A 13482-nucleotide genomic window follows, 5' to 3' on the forward strand; every position below is an offset into this window, starting at 1 on the left:
CGGAGGCTCAGCCCCTCCCTCCTGCTCCCTTTCCTTCCGCACTTGCTTTCCAAGGGCTTCCTCTATGTGGAACTTGCGCACAGAAAGGAATCCGATTTCCTTGCCGCCCCCAAGTGGAATATAATTACAATGTAATAAGCAGGGATAACCTATGCATAAAAATTATGATAAAGTAATTTAAAAATACAAGGAGAAGCGAACATGTGCCACAATGATTTTGTTACCATCCAGCCGCTCATCCCCTCCCCAAGGGTGTGCGGTGGGCTAAGTGGCACGCAGGGGCAGGTGTGGTGGGCCCCTGCGGCAGGATGGGGTGGTGGCTGCCTCCCTCAGGGCAGCGAAGGGTCGGGGTGGGGGCAGCAGGGCAGAGCAGGCTCCAGCCCCAGGCTTCGCGCTGCTCCAGGGGCGCACCCCCCCCCCCCCAGAGCTGGCCCAGCCCAGAGCGCAGCCTCCAGCCCCGGCCCATCAGGAAAAGCAGGCCAGTAAGCCTTGTCTTGGGCCCTTCAGTGTCCCTCTGGCCGCCCGCCCTCCCTCCATCTGTGGCAGCTGGCAGAGGGCCCCAGCGCCCAGCACGCCCAGAGCACAGGCAGCACGGCCGCCCCCGCGGCCCCCAGGGCTCTGCCGGGTGACGGATGGGGCTGCTCTCGCGCCCGGTCCCGGACAGCGCCTTTGAATAATAACTTGGCAAAATTACTCTTTTTTGCTTTCCCTATTTCTGATTCATTTGCTCTTTCAAAGTCATTCATCTCTTTTGAGTTAGAGGCAGAAAAGCAGGATGGGAAGAGGGGCAGGATGTGTTGCAGAGGGACCGGGGACCCTGAGCCCCACCCCCTCCTGCTACACGGGGGCTGGAGGCGCAGGGCCCCGCCATCGCCATCGCCGTCGGGACGCCCACGCCAGTCCTCACCTCTGCACGCGGAAGAAAAGAAGTTGGGAGGGAACTTCCCAGGCCCCTGAACTTGCACCTGGAAGGCGGCCGCCTGCTCCGCCCACTTGCAAGGCTGGCCCAACCCGCCTGCATGGATGAGTCCATTCAAGCGACCCCTCCCCCTGGTGGGAACTGGTGTCCGGGTTAGGCCCCCTTTCCTTCCCTCTGTGGGAGGTTGCGGGGCCACAGGCCTGACCTCGGGAGCTCACAGCGTGAGGGGGAAGGGCAGCACACACCCCATAACCCACCCCCGATCCGCAGTCTCTCTTCTCCGGGTGTGGGTCGGCCTTGGCCATCGCAGGCCCAGCTGTGTCCACACCTTGCCGACACGTGGGTGAAGGGAGAACAGCCGGCCTTCGGGGTGCATTTGTTCCTGGACATCCAGGAAACGCCCAGATGGACGGCCCGGGTCGTCTGTGCACCAGCAAATCCCATCCTGCCACCTATGGCGATGTGAGGCGCAGGGCCTGAAACACAGAAGTCTCCTCCAAGCCTGGCCCTTCCTGACCTTGCAGAGCAGAGGGAAGCCCAGAACCCAGCTCCGGGTACAGGGAGGGAGGGGTGCGTGTGCGTGCTTGCGTGCACGCGTGTCTGTGTTTGTTCATGAGCACGTGTGCGTGCGTGTGTTCGTGTGCATGTGCACACGTGTGTGCGCGTGCATGTGTGCAGGGGCAGGGATTGGGCAGGTCGGGGTGGTGTGTGCATTTGTGTGCTGGGGTGAGGGGCTGGCAGCTAGAGAAACTCTCATCTTGAAACGAGGTCTCCTGACCTCACAGTTCTGCCGAGTCTGGGCCTGGAGGCACTGCCTGAGCGGGGGCTTCAGGGTGGGGCCGGGTCTTCACCGGCCCTTCCTCGATTCACTGGCACTCAGGAACCAGTCTCCTTCCCGGCAAAACAAAAGCTCTCGAGATCGCTGATTCCGCAGCGCCCCCCAGTGGTGCCTGAAGTCTGTCTGGAGCGAAAGACTTCAGACACACGTGGTTGCAAGTCCCACATGGGGTCCTTTGTGGATTTTACTAGGTTCCTCCATAGGCTCCCACGCCCTTCGGAAGAACTGTAGTTGCGTTTTACAGATGAGGGAAATGAGTGCCCATAAGCAGCGGGGTAGGGACCAGAACCCGGGAGAGCCCGTGTTCCTCCCTCTCCCTGCGAGTCCTGAGCCCAGCCTAACCCAACAGGGCGAGGGGACAAGGCAGCTAAAGGCAGAATCCTCCAGACACACCACCGCCCAAGGGCAGAACCCAGTCATGTGTCCACCACGTGCAGGCCAGCCCGGGACCCTCCCGGGCCCTGGAGGGGACACAGAGGGGACACAGCATGACGAGAAAGTGGGAGCCCAGCCTGGGAGAGGCAGGGGCAAGGGCTGGGGCACCTCTAAGTGGCTGCTGCGACGGCCACGGGAGCTGGAGCAGGCAAACCGAGCAGCAGCAGCAGCACCTCGCCACTGGGGAGGCCGAGCCGCGGACCCAGCCAACGCCGGACCTCGTGGTGCGCAGCAGTTCCCAAAACTGGAAGGCGCTGGCCCCGGACTGAGCCCGGAGTGCTGCAGACAAGCACGAGACAAGCTGCTCTCACTCCTCCTGCCCGTTGGGGCTCCCACCCCTCCCCGTCCAAAGTCCAACACGCCCAGCGGGCAGGCGGACACACAGGGGCAGGATAACCAGGTGGCTTGTGGGAAGCCCACGTCCCACCGCACCCACACTCCAGCCCGAGGCTACTCACCGAAATTCACAACGTGGGCCACAGTGTGCACAGGACAGAGCCCGACCACCACGCAGCCCGTAAGCCGGTGGAACTGGACGTTGTGGTCCAGGGGCAGGGCCTGAGCCAGCCACATGGGGCAGCGCCTGAGCACGAGCACCTGGCGGCAAAGCGGGAGAGAGCCGGCCTGCCTGCTCTGTGCCCCGCCCTTGCCCGGAGCCGGCCGTGCCCCCGGACGGGCCGCCACCACCTCCCGGCCCCTAGCCCGCGCTGCTCCCGCAGGGCCACCGCTGCGGTCTGCAGAGTGGGGCCTCCGGGTCTGGGGAGGGGAGAGCGCGTGTTACAGGACGTCTGCTCCTATTACTTTTGTCTGAACATGTGAGAAGCACGTAAGCCCTTCCTGGTGGTCAGTGTCTGTGTTGACGTGGGCCCTCGCGTAGTCGTCCGTCAGACGGGCAGAGTCGCCTGTGGTTCCTGAGACGTCCCGGGCGGTGACGGTGAGGGCTGCCCACTTGCTCGTTTGCTTGAATGCATTTCTGCAAGCCGCGGTACGGGGACGTGCAGATCACAGTATCCGGTTTTCACGAACTGAACTAACCACCCCCAGGAAGGACAAGTAGCTGAAAAAGCTCCCTTCAGAGACAGTGCAGGTTGAAAGGGCTGCTAATAACGCAATGAGTCACGCGGCTCCCGCTGCCGGCGTGGGTTCTCTGCAGCCAGTCCTGCGGCTAAAATGGGGCCCACTCAGATGAGAGGCCGATACTGTCAAGGAGAGTATCTGAACTAGAGACGAACACCCCTGACCGTGAGGGTGACCCTTGCCTCCCGGCTGTCTCGTGCCGCAAAGCCCTGGTGAAGGACAGCAGGGCGCACGGCGATAAATAAGCACGTGCTGGGTAACTGGCGGGGAGGGTGTTCTCTGTTTGTTTGTGTTTTGTTTTAGTTGTGATAGTTCCACTTGTGTTGTCGTGTAGTTGTTTTGCTGTACTTTCCATCAAATACACTTGGAGCCCTCGGTCTCCGGTCCCCAGGACCACAGTCTGGCTCCTTAGTCTGGCAGTCAAGGCCCCTCGAAGTGTTCTCTCTCCAGCTGGCACCCTGAACGGGAGCCCACCCCGCCTCCTCTGGGCCCACCTAGGTTACTGTGAGGATTGAATGGAAAGTGCTCAGCACCCTGGCTGGTACACGGTAAGCACACAGAAGTGTCAACTATGTTCCTTACCTGCTGCGTGACTACGAACAACTCACTGACCCTCTCTGAGTCTTAATCTCCACCACTGAGTACTGGCCCAGCTGATTTCTAAGGTGCCATCCTACTCTGGCGCTGCAGGTGTCCACAGGTGGGTCATTTTGTCTAAGAGGAGCCACATTAGCCCCGCCACCCGCGTCCCCAGGCGCCCATGGAGCCCTACCGCAATGAAGCTGCAGTCAAAGTTGAAGCACTGGCCGCAGCCCTTGGCCACCATGACACTGGCACCGAGGGCCCGGTGCGCACTAGCTGCCAGTGCCAAGAGCAGCAAGGGGAGGCCCGCGTGGACGACCAGGCAGAGCAGGTGGCTGCGGTGGTTGTGCCAGTAGGCGGAGGTCAGCGGGCGAGGACGGCGCTGGCGTGGCCTGGCAGTGGGAGGCGTCAGCCAGTGGGCAGCACTGGGGGAGAGGGCTCCACTCAGAGGGATGTGGTGGGAGGGACCACAGGAGTCTGAACCTGGAGACCCCACTCCCTCTGTAGCCCACTAACCCTCTGGAGCCTTGTGGCAAGCAAGATGGCTTCCTTTTATACCAGGAAACAGAGAGGTCAAGTGACTTGCTTATAGTCACACAGCAAAGTGGGCCTAGGATGAATCTCTGGTCTGTCTGATGCCACTTCCACAGCCATTTTTATTACCTCTCTTTACTTCCCAACTAGAAAAAAAGGGAGGCAACTGAAAAGGATGGAAGGGCCTGAGACACATGGTAACGCACAAGAAAGTCAATACGCAAGAATGAACTACTGAGGTGGCGCCACTCAGAGCCTGGGGTCAGTCGGGTCTGGGTCTGTTACACCCTTTCTATATTATTTTCTCTGCAGTTCTTATCAGGTTTGTGCTTACCTAGTTTATGTGTCTGCTTGTTGGTATAGATTACGTCTCTCCACCTGGAATGCAGCCCAGCAGCCTCCGCCATCCCTGAGAGCAGGGCTCGGCCCGCGAGTGGCTGGCTGACCGGCTGAGCAAATAAACTGCCTTGGCCAACGCCTTGTGTGAGCCTAGGCTCGTTGCTTCAGGTGGAGTAACTTGAACGCCCTTCTGTAACTGTAATTTCCTCGCACTGGTGTATTTGTAAAAATGCCCGGCACATAGTAGGTGCTTAATATTGTGAGCCGATTCTAAAGAGACATGCAGAAGGTGGAACCTTTGTCCCCAAGAGAAGGTGGGCGAGGAGGAGCCGACCGGCGGGAGCGGGCCACTCTGCAGCTGGAGTGTAATGGCCAACCCGCAGTGCCCTGCACAGACGGGAGGTACCCGACGGTCAGGCTCTCCATGACCCCGGGGAGCCCTGCAGCTCGGCTCGCAGCTCCCCGAAGGTGATGGCGCCGCTGCAGTCCCGGTGGGCCGACTGGAGGAGCACCAGTGTCAGCTGGTCCAGCCTCTCTGCGGGCATCGAGACGGCGCTCTCCTGCAGGCACGACTACAGCACGGTGCGCAGCTCGTCCGCGTCGATGGAGCGGCTGCCTGCTCCAAGTGAGAGGAAGCCGAGGGGGGGCCCCCGACCCCACTCTGTCCTTGCAGATCCCCCTGCTTTGCACAACCACTGCATCGAGCAGTGACCCCTTCCTGTCCGGTCATCTCCAGCTTTCTGCCAACCGTCTTCAGGAGTATAGTCCAGGCAATGGAAGAGCATGTGGCACCTTCTGCTCACAAACCTTCCATGGCTCCCTAGTGTTTGCTCAACAGAGGCAAACACCTCCTCAAGCATGGAGAACCTTTGGTTTCAGTGCAAGGCTTCCTCCGGCATCTCCAGCCTCCTCTCTAAGTACCACTCGACCTCCAAGACCATCCGCTCAGAGTCCACAAGGAGCTGCATGCCCGGAGCCCCGACTACCCAGAGGCGAACTGTGTGTGAGGCAGAGTGAGGAGGGGCTCCCTGCTGCTCCCTGGCTGGTAGCAGACTCTACTCACCCACGCGGCCCTGAGAGGCCACCGCTGGGCCCTCAGTTCCAGCCTGGTGGCCTTACGTGTGGGTGAGTGGCTAAGAGTGACGTGACCACACGACCGCGGACCCCCGTGTGGGCGGACTCCCCACTGCAGGTTCTGGCCGCGTCTGACTGACTCGCAGACGTGGACCCACGGACACCGAAAGCCGACTCCAGGCTGTCATTTTACATGAGAGACCTGAGCATCCGCGAACTGGGGGATCCAGGGGCCTGGAACCAGCCTGAGCAGGAGGACTCGTGTCAGTGATCTCAGGGCGTCTGGGTGTAGACACACCTGTCGCAGCAACACACCTCTGCCCCCACCATGTGGCGGCGGCTCCGAGCCCCGTAGAGACTGCACCTTACTTTGCTCATCTCTAGGATGGGGCTGATCACCCCCCTTCTGCAGAATTGGTTCAAGGATAACAGGTGATTGATTATATAGCACGTAAAGCAGCATCTGGAAGAAGGTGGTTGCACAGGGACAGAAAGTCTCCTTGGTACTGTGGCCGCCACCTGGGGCAAAGCCAAAGTCTGTCACCACAGCACGATGCGGAGCTAACGCCGCGCTCCCCGGCCACGCCTCCTGTCTTCAGCTCTCCTGGTCGAGAGCCACCGGGCAACAGGTTTCTGCCACATCCAGAGCCCCAGCCCCTCCCCGGTCCCCTTCACACCCTCTCATCCATCCAGCCTTATTCTCTCCTGAGCCAGTTTCAGACCCAGTGTCCCCTTCACAATCATTCTTGTGCACGCATTCTTATTCCTTACTCCTCTGTCCTTCTATTCCGCTGACCCTAAACGTCCCTCATCCCCAGGTGCGTCCAACGACCTGTCTTCCCATCTCCTGCACCCGCTAAGTGCTCACCGCGGACGTAGAGCACCCAGGAGAGCAGGACGAGGCCGGTCCCAGCCTCGGCGAGGCCCGTGAGGCCTGGCGAGCCCGCGTCAGGTGGGGATGAGAGCCAGAGGAACCCAGGGCCAGAGGGGGCACAACTGCAGCCAGGCTGCGCTTCTCAGGTGCAAATCCAGCCCCGTGACTCCCCTGCTCAGTGCTCTTCAGTGGCTCCCCGCTGCTCACTGCCCTGAAGCTCCAGACACGGCCTCTGGGGCCCACACGGTCTGGCCTCACCAACCACCCCAGTCTTGCTGGGCGCCTCCTCCCCACCTCAGCTTCCCTTCCTTTGATGGCTTCAGGCCTTCAGAGACCCTCTAAGCCACAAAGTTGCCAAAGGTGTGAACACCAGGATGGTCACGGCAGTGTCACTTATAATGCCAAAAAAAAAAAAAAAAAAAAGAGCGGGGAACAACGGAACTGTCTGTTTTGGAAACGGGGTCTGAGCGAATGGTGACGAGCCGCAGCTGACACCTGGAAAGGGGCAGCCACACCGGGCGCGGTTCTGAGTGCACAGAGGTCAGCGACGGCCCCTCCACCAGCCTCGTGAGAAGCTACTACTACGATGACCGTGCTTTTTATGTGATGTGTGGAGAAATGAGGCACAGAGAAGTTAAGGAGCTTGCCCAGCGCCACGTGACTAATAACCCGTGGGGCCGAGGTGTGAACCGCGGTAACCCGGCCTCAGTCAGAGACGGTGGCGGCCAGCCTGCGCTGCGTGGGGCACCGGAGCACACCGGAGCAGGGACACGAAGCAGCCGCCACGGTGCCGCTGCAACCACCCTGAGTCACCGCCTCACGCCCACTGGGATGGCTGTTATCATAAAAAAAAAGCAACAAACCAGAAAGTAACCAGGGTTGGAGAAACCGGAAGCTCTGTGCATTGCTGGTGCGAACGTAAGACGGTGCGGCCGCTGTGGAAGGTGACAGGCCCTGCGGACAGAGGAGCCAGGAACTCCACTCTGGGGGACGTGCCCAAAGGGACAGAAAGCACGGTCTTTTTGAAGAGATATCTGTGCACCATGTTCACAGCAGCATGACTCACAGTAGCGAGAGGGGGAGGCAGCCCTCGTGTCCACCGACAGACGGGTGGGTAAGCAAGTGCAGTATCACACACAACGGAGTCTTACTCAGTCTCAAAAACGGGTGAAATCCTGCCACACGGTGCAGCACGGGGGAGCCTTGAGGCCACTGTGCTGCGGGAAGTCAGTCAGTTGCACAAGGACAACCATGAATACTTCCACTTCCAGAAGGTACCTCGAGCCGTCAGATTCTCAGCAACAGCAAGCAGAACGGTGGGGGTGGAGGAGGGAGGGGTGTCAGTGTCAGCTTGCAGACACAGGAAAGTTCCGGAGGTGGACGCTGCTGGCGGCTGCACAACAGCGTGAGTGTGTTTAATGGGCATAAAAACGGTTAAAGTGGTAGATTTAATATTATATATATTTTACTACAATTAAAATGATGGTCTAAAGTAACAGTCTTACGTGCACAAGTGTTTATATTCAGTGGAAAGGGCAGTGCACACAGTGTGACACCTTTCTGTCTAAAAAAAAGTGTGTGGTGCACACGTGTGTGTGATCAGTTAGAAGGCGGTGTAGAAAAACATGACGGGTGATTTTTGCTTTCTTCTTTAAACCATTCTGTATCGTCTAAAATGTTCACAGTGGGCTATTTTTATTATCAAAAATCAACAAAACACTTTCTTTTTTCAAACATAGGAAAGAACAAAGGAAAGTCCTGGCTTCCGGTGAGTTGAATCAAGGCCATTTGTCTCCTGGACAGAGTCCCACCTTCTAACCAACAAAAGGGAGGCAGGAACCAGACAGAGATAGGGCGGGGAACCTAGAGAGAGAGACAGAGACAGAGACAGAGAGAGGGAGGGAGGGGAGCCAGACAGCCACTGAGACGGGCCAAGTCCCTTGCCCCCCCCGAGCCCCCCGAGCCCCACAAAGGGCCTCACCATCCACGTCCTACACCTGGAAGAGGAATCCGGGTTTGCCCACGGGGCTGCCGTGGGTGAGCGCCCGCCACAGCTCCTGGAGCAAGATGGTGCCACTTCCATCCAAGTCAAACAAGGCAAAGAATCTCTCAACAAAGAAGGACTGTGCCGAGCAGAGGGGGAGACAGGCAAGTGTGGCCACAGGGCTGGGCTCTGGATTCACTCACTGCGTGTGTGTGTGTGTGCATGCTGTGGGGTGGTGGGATTCAGGGAGCACCCAGGTGCCTGAACACAAGGTGTGATCTACCCACGAAGCCACTCCAGGGGGCCGTGTCCACGGCCCTCCAGCCAGCTGAGGGCAAGTCTGGGCTCTAGCGAGAGGCAGCGAGGATGGCTGTGTCCGGGCCTTGGGCCCCTCTCCGGCCCTGGTGCCTGGTAATCTGCACAGGCTCTCCGTCCCCGTCGGCCTTGCCATCCAGACCCCTGGTGGCCCCGTACTCAACAGGGGAAAAGGGTTAGACAAAGGCCACCCCGGGTCCTGCCTGGTCCTTCCCAGGGTGGCCCCGTGGGGCAGTGAGCACAGGAAGGAGGGACAAGCGCAGGCCGCCGGAGGCCTGGGCCTCCCCTGCCCTGGTGTCCAGGCGCCCTCAGTGTGGGCTGTTTCCAACGGCACTGGCTCTCATTTGCCAGTTCATCCTCTCCATTCATCATTCATCCAACAACCATGTCTCGCGCAGACCCTGCCTGCCAGGCCTGGTGCTGGCGCTGGAAACACAGGGTCTAGGACAGGCCGGGTCGTTGCTGCAGATCCGTCAGGCCCGACACCCCCCTGGAGGCCGTGCTGACCGACCCAGACAAAGTGAGAGTCCCAAGCACCACATTCACCGTGGGCGTCAGCCCTGCCCTGGCCTCACTCTTGCGCCCTGGGTCCCTTGAGTGATGCGTTACTACCCTCTGCCGACACGGATGGCCGTTATCTGAGATACTGTACAGCCCCTGTCGGGCAGGTCTCTTTTTCCCTTCCCCGTATTGACCATGAAAGGAGGCAGGACATTTAGAGTTCCAAGCAACATCCCTGGTGCCAGCAAGTGAGGGTCCCTCCCATCCAACAGGGGCATTCAAATGCTCGCCGGCTGGTGCTTCTAAAGGACGCAGGCCACCACCAGACGCCAGCCCAGGGACGCATGCGGAGAGGCTGGCATCTGAGGCTCATCCTCCTGCCTCCCTGCTCACGTCCTTGCTGTTTGTCGGGCACGCAGGCTGTGCTGGGAATGGGCAGAGGGTCTGGCACCGAGAAGGACTGGGGAGGGTGGGGCAGTGCAAACGGCCTCTAGTGGACACAAGCCGTGGGAACCTTACTCAGTGGCAGGAGGTGCGGGTCAGCGTCACCTCCGTCGCCGAGCAGGGCGGTGACTGCGAGGTCAATAGCATCTTAAGACTTGACAGGGCACGATTTCCAGCTTCATACGTCTGAAGGCCCAGGAAGCCACGGCTACCGAGAGGGGCGGAAGAGCCCCGCGGCAGAGACAGAAACATCCTCCGGCCCTGCTCAGAAGTGGGGCCCCGGGGGCCGGGAGCAACGTTTCCCTCCTGCGCGGCACCTCGCCCTGCAAACCAGGCTGCTCGTCCTCCGCGAAACGCGGACCCAGGGCCCCATCCCCAAGTGGGCTCTTGCCTCTTCCGCATTCAGGGCTCTTTTGGACTCTTGCAGACCAGTCTCCCCGTCTTCACCTGCAATCATCTCAAACTGGCGCGTCACCCACTGCAGCCACTTGGCGTCCTCCTTGGCACTCGCGGCGCTGGGAGACAAAGGAGACAGGCGTGTGGGTCTGGGGTGGCCGAGGCTATGGGGCCTCACGATGGTCCCGGGGCCTCTGCCTTCCTCCAGCAAGGGCCTTGGGCCTCCCAGGGGGTTGAACCAGCTTCGGCGGTGGGAGCAGCACCAAGTCGCCCTCTCTTCCTTCCAGCTGGCATGGGCTGGCCCAGGCTTAAACCTCTAGGCTCTGGAATGACAGGGCCCCATGAGCTGGACCCCAGACTGGGAGCTCGAGGTCAGAGAACGGTCCCCTCCGGGAGCGCTACTGACACGATGGCAGCGACCCTCCTACCTCACACGTGCACAGCTCTTCGCTGTTTTCGAACCCTTCCTGCTCACTGTTTCGCTTGGTCTCTGTTAGCAGGTGTAAGTTACTCAGCCGCTCTGAACCCGTTTCTTCCCTCCGACGTCTCACAGGGAGGAAGCAGGCTCAGAGCAGCTGAGTTACTTAGCTGGTCAGAGACAGAGGCAGAGCTCAGCGCTGAGGCCCGAGGTTCCTCCATCGTGCCCGAGTCTCCCCTCTGCCTGAGCACGTCGAGTCCGAGCCACGTCAGGACGCGGACCTCCGGCTTGGCTCTCCAGGCCCAGGGCTTGATCCGCAACGTAGAGTCCGCCATCTGAAACCTCGCAGATGGGCCGGCTGCCCTGCAATCGGAGCAGCGGTCAGGGGCAACACGGGGACAGCACTTTCTGGGCGTCAGGACCCAGCAAACCAAAACTGAGGCGATGAGTGAGGATCTACAGCCTCTTGTTCTATTAATTTTCCTCTGGGAGGATGGCTTTTGTCTACATCCCATGCGTTTAATGAAACCTTAAGTGATTTAGCTACAACCGATCCTCGTCACTCGCAGGTTCCATATTTGTGAATTTGCCTACTTGGTGAAATTTGTCACACACCCCCCGCCCCCACCAGATCAACGCTTGGCAGCACTTTCGAGGTCACCGTGGGCACCCATGAAGTGGAAGCATCTGAGGGGCTGGCGTGCACGTCCAGCTGCGGTCGGACAAGGCGGCGCCCTGCCTGCTCGTTCAGCTCTCAGACTGTGAACAAGGGCCCTTCCCACGGACGACGCAGGGCTGCACGCTTCCCACGCTCTGCGCCCTCTGCCGGTGAGTCTGCTCTCTGAGATGCCCGGGAGGAGGGCTGCAGTCCTGGCTGCTGTGCCTCAGCCACGCGCCGCGCCTCGTGGAGGAACGCACGAGAGGTGGGCTTCGTTCAGGCACGAGTCCCAATGCACTGATGCAAGATCTGTGTGAAACAACCAATGATTTCTGCTGTCAGAGGAATCTTTAAACAGAAACACACATAAAACAAAATTGTGTATTGATTGTTATTTGAAAAATTTGTGCCCAGAGGTTGGCAGGAACCAAACCCTGTATCTTCCCTGGGAGTAAAGGTTCAGACTTGGCTCATTCAGGGTTTGGGGTGACTTTATAGAACACAACTACCATGAAAAATGAGGATCAGCTGTGTTTATAAATAAAGGTTTAAAATACATAAGCTAGTGGTGGGGAGGGTCTAGCTCAGCGGTAGAGTGAGGGCTTAGCATGCACGAGGTCCTGAGTTCAAGGCCCAGTACCTCCATTAAAATAATCAATCAATCAATCAATTAAATACACCAAATTACCCCCTTGGAAAAACAAACAAACAAACAAAAAACTAAAAAAAATTAATGAGCTAGCTTCCACTTAAGGAACTAGAAAAAGAATAAAACACACACAAGTAGAAGGGGAGACTCTAAAATATAAAATCTGAAGTTAGGGAACTAGGAAACTAAAAAGGTCAAAACGACTTTGGTGATGGTTTTACAGATGTGCATATGTCAATGCTCATCAAGTCGTTCATTTTTAATTATTACACATCGATTATGCCTCAATATAGTGAAAAAACAAGTTGGTTCTTTGAAAAGATTAAGTAGAAAAGTGTGATTAAAGAAAAAGTGAGAACAAGGCAGCACTGATACTGAGAAAGGCAACAGATTCCAGAAAAGGAAGGGGATCCAGAAACATGAGAGTTCTGTGTGCAAACGCTCGGTCGACTGAGAGGAATGAATTCACTTCAAGAAGTAACAACCTGAGCCAACCAGTGACTATTTAAGAAATTGCAAAAGGAGTTCAGTGTCAACCATTTAAAATAATGCCTGGCCCAGCTTGTGTTTATGGCCGAGCCTTTGCCAGTCTTCAAAACACACGTCCAGTGTCAGACTATCTCAGATTGTAAAACACGACGGTAAGATTCTGTTTGTTTTACAAAGCTAGCGATACCCAATCCCGACGAAGACAGTAAACGCACAAAAGAAAATTCTGTAAGTTTAACTTACAGAGATGCCAAACTCTCACTAAACGTAACCAAGTTAAATCCTGAAGTTTGCTTTAAAAAGCAACAATCCAGCTTTAACAGGAAGGACTTACTCCAACAATATAAGGACGGTTTGCCACTAAGGAATCTCACAGAAGGATGGGTCAGTGCTAAGACATCCGTCACCCTCTGCAGCCCAACAGTGCAGGCTCCGAAAGAGAAGCGGCTCCAACCCTGACACGTGCCTGTCAGAAGCGGGGAGCTCGTTACAACACACATTCAGACTCACCCACTTCGGTGTGGGGCCCAGGGATCTGCACATTCCACCAGCACCCTGGATGTCTGTGACCCATGCTGGGCGGTCCGGGCTCACACCTGGAGAAGCACTGCCCTGGGGTTAAAGTGCCCCCCTTCCTCCACCCCTGGGGACCCCACAGGACGCACTCCCCAAAGCAGAGCCAACTCTGGGAAACAGGCTGCATGCACCTGGTAAGCCCGGAGGGGTGGGGACGGGGTGCCAGCTGCTCCCCTCCCTCTTCTCAGAAATCGTAGCGTGCTGGCCTACAGAAGGAGAAAGGCAACGCTGGGGAAGGGGTGGAGACAAGGCTGGAAAGCCGGTGGGAAGTGGAGGGTGAGGGCATGGCGGCAAAGAAAGCGGCACAGCAGGAAACCGAAGTCCTCGACGAGGAGGGGGGACTCTTCGGGGTTCAGAGCTCGTGGGACACGAGGTCGTCA

At 58.2% G+C, this 13482-nt stretch overlaps 1 protein-coding gene across 1 annotated transcript; it reads right to left on the minus strand.

Annotated features, from left to right (window-relative positions):
• Window positions 1-779: 779 nt before the first annotated feature.
• Window positions 780-11065, minus strand: NOX5 (NADPH oxidase 5). Its single transcript, XM_074353933.1, is given in 11 exon segments — window positions 780-2347; window positions 2350-2373; window positions 2376-2471; window positions 2651-2789; window positions 4042-4276; window positions 5131-5164; window positions 5167-5390; window positions 8617-8795; window positions 10308-10628; window positions 10741-10802; window positions 10897-11065. Coding segments are annotated over 11 exon segments (1935 nt in total). The 3' UTR covers window positions 780-1895.
• Between the last annotated feature and the right edge of the window lie 2417 nt (window positions 11066-13482).

The sequence above is a fragment of the Camelus bactrianus genome, chromosome 27, assembly GCF_048773025.1.
Source record: "Camelus bactrianus isolate YW-2024 breed Bactrian camel chromosome 27, ASM4877302v1, whole genome shotgun sequence".
Classification (NCBI taxonomy): domain Eukaryota; kingdom Metazoa; phylum Chordata; class Mammalia; order Artiodactyla; family Camelidae; genus Camelus; species Camelus bactrianus.